The 6,000-nt window shown below is 34.4% G+C and overlaps 2 protein-coding genes across 2 annotated transcripts in view; one reads left to right on the top strand and one right to left on the bottom strand.

The window, feature by feature from the left end:
- The window catches only part of GTF2F2 (general transcription factor IIF subunit 2), a 153,254-nt gene that overhangs the window by 83,613 nt on the left and 63,641 nt on the right, over window positions 1-6,000 (bottom strand). The gene's annotated exons all lie outside the window — the stretch shown is intronic.
- On the top strand, window positions 909-4,678 carry KCTD4 (potassium channel tetramerization domain containing 4). Its single transcript, XM_073894291.1, has one exon. The coding sequence runs from the start codon at window positions 1,052-1,054 to the stop codon at window positions 1,829-1,831; it is 780 nt and encodes a 259-aa protein (XP_073750392.1). The 5' UTR covers window positions 909-1,051; the 3' UTR covers window positions 1,832-4,678.

Here is a 6,000-nt window from a genome sequence, read left to right as displayed (position 1 = left end):
AATGAAAAAAAAAAAACAGTGAAATTTACCATGACACTATTTTATAGCAGGTATTCTGAATCTTTTATCTTCTGAAACACATGCACGTGTGTGAAAGCACGCACGCACGCACACATGCACGTGCATACGCACACACGTACACACGCAGTTACAGTACTTCCTATAGCAGCCCAAGTCTTTGTTCAGCACTGGAGCAGCTTTAGGGCAAAAGAAGCTTATGAATTTTCCACAGAAAATCTTAACCAAAAAGAAATGTAAATGATTACTGCAAAGCCTATATATTTGATGTTTTCCCTTTAGGGTAATAAATAAATTAATTAATTAATTAATACATTAATAGACTCTTCTGTTAAAGGGCTTTAAGAAAATTTTTTCTCACATGCTAAAAATCCCCAAATCAGAATTACATGCAAATCCAATTAAATTCAAGTGCAATATCACAAATAATAGTTTTAAATATTCTCATTTGGGTCTCTAAAATGACTACACCCCTGTGAAATATGTGACTTTTTATGGGAGAAAAGTTTCTATACACCTACTTCCTTTCTTTAGATTTCCTGTTTATGATTTACTTTAAAAGATAATACTAATTCAATATACATTACTCTCCAAAAGTTAACAATATTATTCAATATTAAGCTTGCCTGACTGAGCAAACTTCAAAGACATTTAGAAATGGAAACACGCTCAAACTCAGCTGGAGAATTAAACGTTTGTAATTGCTTAACTGCTAAGAGGAAATTCAATTTATTCTGAGTAACTCTTATTATTTCAAAGAATATACATGAAAATCTTTAAACAACAAATTCCTTCCCCGACACAGTTAAATGCAAATTATCTTTTTTTTCCCCCCCGTCTTACTCCAGAAAGCTCCCGCACACATAGCTGATACGCCACCTACTGCAAAACCGAGCTGACAGCGCAGGCGACGCTGCCCGCATTTCCATTCCATCACCAGACTGGGGCTGAATAAAGGCGTGCTTGTGTGGTAGTGTTTCTTTTTTAAAAATCTCAAAGCCAAGAAGAACAGGCTGAAATAGCATTTTCAAAAATGGAGCGTAAAATAAACAGAAGAGAAAAAGAAAAGGAGTATGAAGGGAAACACAACAGCTTGGAAGATGCTGACCGAGGAAAGAACTGCAAATCCACACTGATGACCCTCAACGTTGGTGGATATTTATACATTACTCAAAAACAAACACTGACCAAGTACCCAGACACTTTCCTTGAAGGTATAGTAAACGGAAAAATCCTCTGCCCGTTTGATGCTGATGGTCATTATTTCATAGACAGGGATGGACTCCTCTTCAGGCATGTCCTAAACTTCCTACGAAATGGAGAACTTCTACTGCCCGAAGGGTTTCGAGAAAATCAACTTCTTGCACAAGAAGCAGAATTCTTTCAGCTCAAGGGACTGGCGGAGGAAGTGAAATCCAGGTGGGAAAAAGAACAGCTAACACCCAGAGAGACTACTTTCTTGGAAATAACAGATAACCATGATCGCTCACAAGGACTGAGAATTTTCTGTAATGCTCCTGATTTCATATCAAAAATCAAATCTCGCATTGTTCTGGTGTCCAAAAGCAGGCTGGATGGATTTCCAGAGGAGTTTTCAATATCATCAAATATCATTCAATTTAAATACTTCATAAAGTCTGAAAATGGCACTCGACTAGTACTAAAAGAAGACAACACCTTTGTCTGTACCCTGGAAACTCTTAAGTTTGAGGCTATAATGATGGCCTTAAAGTGTGGTTTTAGACTGCTGACCAGCCTGGATTGTTCCAAAGGGTCAATTGTTCACAGCGATGCCCTTCATTTTATCAAGTAATTACCTGTGTCATGAACAAAGGCAACAAGCATGCAGCCAGCAAGCTTCGGAAAACCACAGCATCAAAGGCATCCCGAATAACGTGTGCCGGGCCAGCTCTGTACTCAGAGCCCTGCTGCTAATCAATTACTGTGAGCTAAGGGTATGTAAATTCTATTGCTAAAGATGTCCTTCTCAAGGGTGTTCCTGCTGATCAGACTCTTATAATGAAAACAATGATGTTCTATATATTGTAAATAAAGACTGAATGCTTTTGCTATTTGTTTATTTCCCCTGAAGCTGTCTTTCAATCAGAATGTCTTGGGTACTTGCACAATGAACAAGCATGTACATTATCTATCATTCATTTAAGTAAATGGTAATAAAATATGTTAAGGGGCTATAAGATTTAAAATCTTTTCTATAAAACTACAAAGAAACTGAACTGGTAAAAATTAACTACGGAGAGCAAAAGAAATGTGCAGATGTACTAAGTAAGACAGAGCTCTAGTGAAACCAAATGTAATTGTTAAGAAGGTATTAAAGTTATTGATTTAATTTTAATGGCAGGCACCAAAAGCTTATTCACAGTTCCTGTATTTCATACTAGAATTATAGCTGAATTGACATATTGCTGAACATTCCTAGAAAACTGCGTAATGACAATAAAAAATAAATAAAAGCACTACTAGCTTCTTTGCTTGTATTAATAGTTATAATAAAAAGTTACATGTGTCACTTTCAAAACAAAGAGTACCACTTGATGATTTCACACAGTACTATGCATTGATGCAGTCAACTGGCAGGCTACAGTAACCCTGGCTGGTCTTGCAAGTGACAAAAATCAGTAAATTCATTTCTTTGCAGGCTGAGCTCCAACACAGCATGGATAACTTAGCCTTAACAGCTTATGTGGTATCAAAATAATAAAGGAGTTCATTTTCAGAACCATCCTATGAATCCATTTTTCAAGCTCAAAAATATTAAATGAGCCACTAAACATTACTCTTATGAAAGAACTTTATTCTTTTCAATACCTATTTTGATGCAAATCTCAAATTCACTGAGTTGTGTTAATGTCTTTAACCTCATGCTAAATAGGAAGTTATAATTGTTTTATTTTGGCTTCTCAGTGAAATAATGCAGAAACTTAGCTCTAAATTTGAGTGCATTTCTTCCCTCCCAAAGAGCAGCTAAATAATTTCTATGCCCCTCATTTTCTTTAGCTTCTAAGAATAAATTATATCTTAAATTTGCTCCTTTAAAATCTAACCATTAAAACAGGTAACTAAATCTTAATCTTAATAAATTTAAATCCTGACTGAGGTTACATAAATTAGCATATATGCCAAAAGTTTGCTTACACATTAAAAACTTAGAATAAATTAGCAGCAAAGCTAATATTCATTCTCAAAACTGACTTCCACTTACAAAATCAAAGGTAATGCAAAAGTTGCCTGCACATAGTAAATATTTTAAAATCTATTATAAAGTCCTTTTAAAAATCCACATAAAAAAAAAACACCAAAATTCCATATCAACCACACAATCTTCTTTTATGTATAACGGGAAAAATGTTTCTAACAAAACATCAAATTATCTCTTATGTGCTTTAACATGGCTTAATCAGGCTTTAAAGGAACTATGAAAATGGAAAAATATACTTAAATCTACTTCAGAACAGTTCACTGTAATTGAACTGTTTACATACCTCTCCAGCTTGTGAGTTGACTTTTTCTTGGCATTTGGACTTCGGTAATGAAAAAAATGAGAATGATTTAATGTCAAAGCAAGATTTTGTCTAACAAGATTTCATTGCAGATAATGAGAATAGCCCTGACATATCTTTTTACAGGAGATATCACTGAACAAATCTCCTTAGAGGTAGTGTGAGTTTTTGCATGAATTCACAAAAAGAATTTAACTGTTCTAACAAATTATTACAGATGGAAACTACTACTTAAAGAAATCTGTCATTCATTTTAGTGTATGTCTCTAAAAGAAATCATATCTGGATGCATTTAACTCATCCTCACACTCTTGATAGATCATAATATTCTAAAACAATTTAATAATCTAGAAGGATATTTGGCTAGATTAATTACTCTTGTACAACTCTTTATACATGTACCTTTTTAAATTCAGCCAGTTGCATTTGGATTTACATAGCCAAGTGCATAAATACTGTGTGGTTAAGTATACAGAAAATATCATTTTCAATTTTTCCATTTCTTAAAATATTTAGAAATACTTTCCATTAAAAAAGACTCAAGAAATCATACAAAATGCCAACCATAAGTCAGAGTGATGTTGTCATATTTTTCTTTGCAGTCAATGAAGAATTTCTTCCTTAAAATTCTTCTCACAGAAATTCTTATTATTCTCATTGCTTTACAGAATAAATCACAAAGTGACTCTTAATTTTCTTTTTCCCAAAAGAAAAGTAATAAAAAATAGTTTACTTGCCACAAGCCAAACATACATACTCTTGTATTTGGAATTATCCCATGCAATGCCTCTAGCACTGTCTTTAAAATATGGAAAGTGAAAACACAGATTATAGTGTACTATATTTCCAAAATGTATATGGCTGTGTGCAGAGCAAATGAAACACTTACTGAGACTTTGCAAGTAAGAAAGATGACTACCATCCCAGACTGAAGCTAATAATACTAATGAAGCTTGTTATTATTTTAAAAGAAATTTCTTTATAGTTCAACTGCTATTTTAAAGAGGATATTAAGCGACTGCCTTCGGCTCAGGTCATGATCCTGGAGTCCCAGGATGGAGTCCCACATCGGGCTCCCTGCTGAGCAGGGAGTCAGCTTCTCCCTCTGACCCTCTTCCCTCTTGTGCTCTCTATCTCTCATTCTCTCCCTCTCAAATAAATAAATAAAATCTTTAAAAAAAAAAAAAAGTAATGCTTATTGTTTCATTACATGCCTGACCAACACTACGAACCTACGTTATCTCAATTAATCCTCACAATGACCCTAAGAAAGGTACTATAATTCTTTCCTTCTTTCAGGTGAAGAAACAGAGACTTACGAGGGCTAAGAACCTAAGATCATACAGTTATTAAGAGGTAAAAGTGGAACCAAGACTTGAAACCCAGGTATACTAGCTCCAGAGCCAGCAGGAACTGTGTCTGCCTTTGCCAGCCACTGACATCTCTAACACTTAGAACCTGGCATAAAACAGGCGTTCATGAAGTATGTGCTGAATACAGAGTGCCAAAACCCAGGTTTGCCTCACTTGATAAAATCTCACAATGCAGGTACTCATAAATGTTGAGTGACAAACTGAACTATGGGAAAGCAAATAATATTTTTAATGTCATGTTGGGTCATTTAAAGAACATGAGATGAATCATCTCACAAGAGTAAAGGATATCCCAAATTTGTCTATTAGTAAATCTAGATTTTCATCAAGTTTGCGGAAAAGGAGGTTAACTTTTTAGGATTTGTACAGTCTGCAGAATGGACATATTATGAAGAAAAAATACGGCACACATGAGCACTAGAGTCAGGCCAGGATTCAAATCCAATTAACCTCCAGTAACCTGCTTACATGATGTAAGCAAGATTCTTAACTTCTTTGAACTTCAACATCCTCATAACAAAATGGAGATAATGATTAGTTGACACACCTTTTATAAGACTTAAATGAAATTCTAAATTATATATAAAGTGCCTCACCCACTACAGACTTTCAATAAGCACTGGTTATTATCTTATCCAGTATAAAGATATCTTTGACATAACCATGAATACCATGCAGAAAAATGCACATTTACATTAATTAGGCTTTCAACTCAGACATGAACAGAATGCAGAACTTTTAACAAATGCACGCTTAATACTTTGATGAATAGTATAAATACAAGAATACACTTTAAATTGCTACAGGCCAACACAGTTTTCATTTGTATTGGTTTAAAAATACATATGGTGAGTTTCCTGGGACTTTTGTATTCTATCTTCATGTACAAAATCTACAAGAACAAAATAATCATTGCAGCTGTTTCATCAGCAGTATAAAACCAGTCAGCAGTAATATATGTGATAACACAATCTTAGAGATACCCCTATCTAATAAATTCTGGTTAAATGTCTTAAACTGCAATGATGTCAGTCAAGGTTAAAATTAGGGCATCTGAATCATAATTATCCTTCCTAATAAAGCAGAGA

The sequence above is a fragment of the Callorhinus ursinus genome, unplaced genomic scaffold, assembly GCF_003265705.2.
Source record: "Callorhinus ursinus isolate GAN/ISIS: 27379988/994484 unplaced genomic scaffold, GSC_fseal_2.0 scaffold7, whole genome shotgun sequence".
Taxonomy (NCBI): domain Eukaryota; kingdom Metazoa; phylum Chordata; class Mammalia; order Carnivora; family Otariidae; genus Callorhinus; species Callorhinus ursinus.
This window is presented reverse-complemented; position numbering and strand designations above follow the sequence as displayed.

Excerpts from the sequence above, each read along its gene's own strand:
- KCTD4 (XM_073894291.1), top strand. The coding sequence starts at position 1,052 with ATGGAGCGTAAAATAAACAGAAGAGAAAAAGAAAAGGAGTATGAAGGG.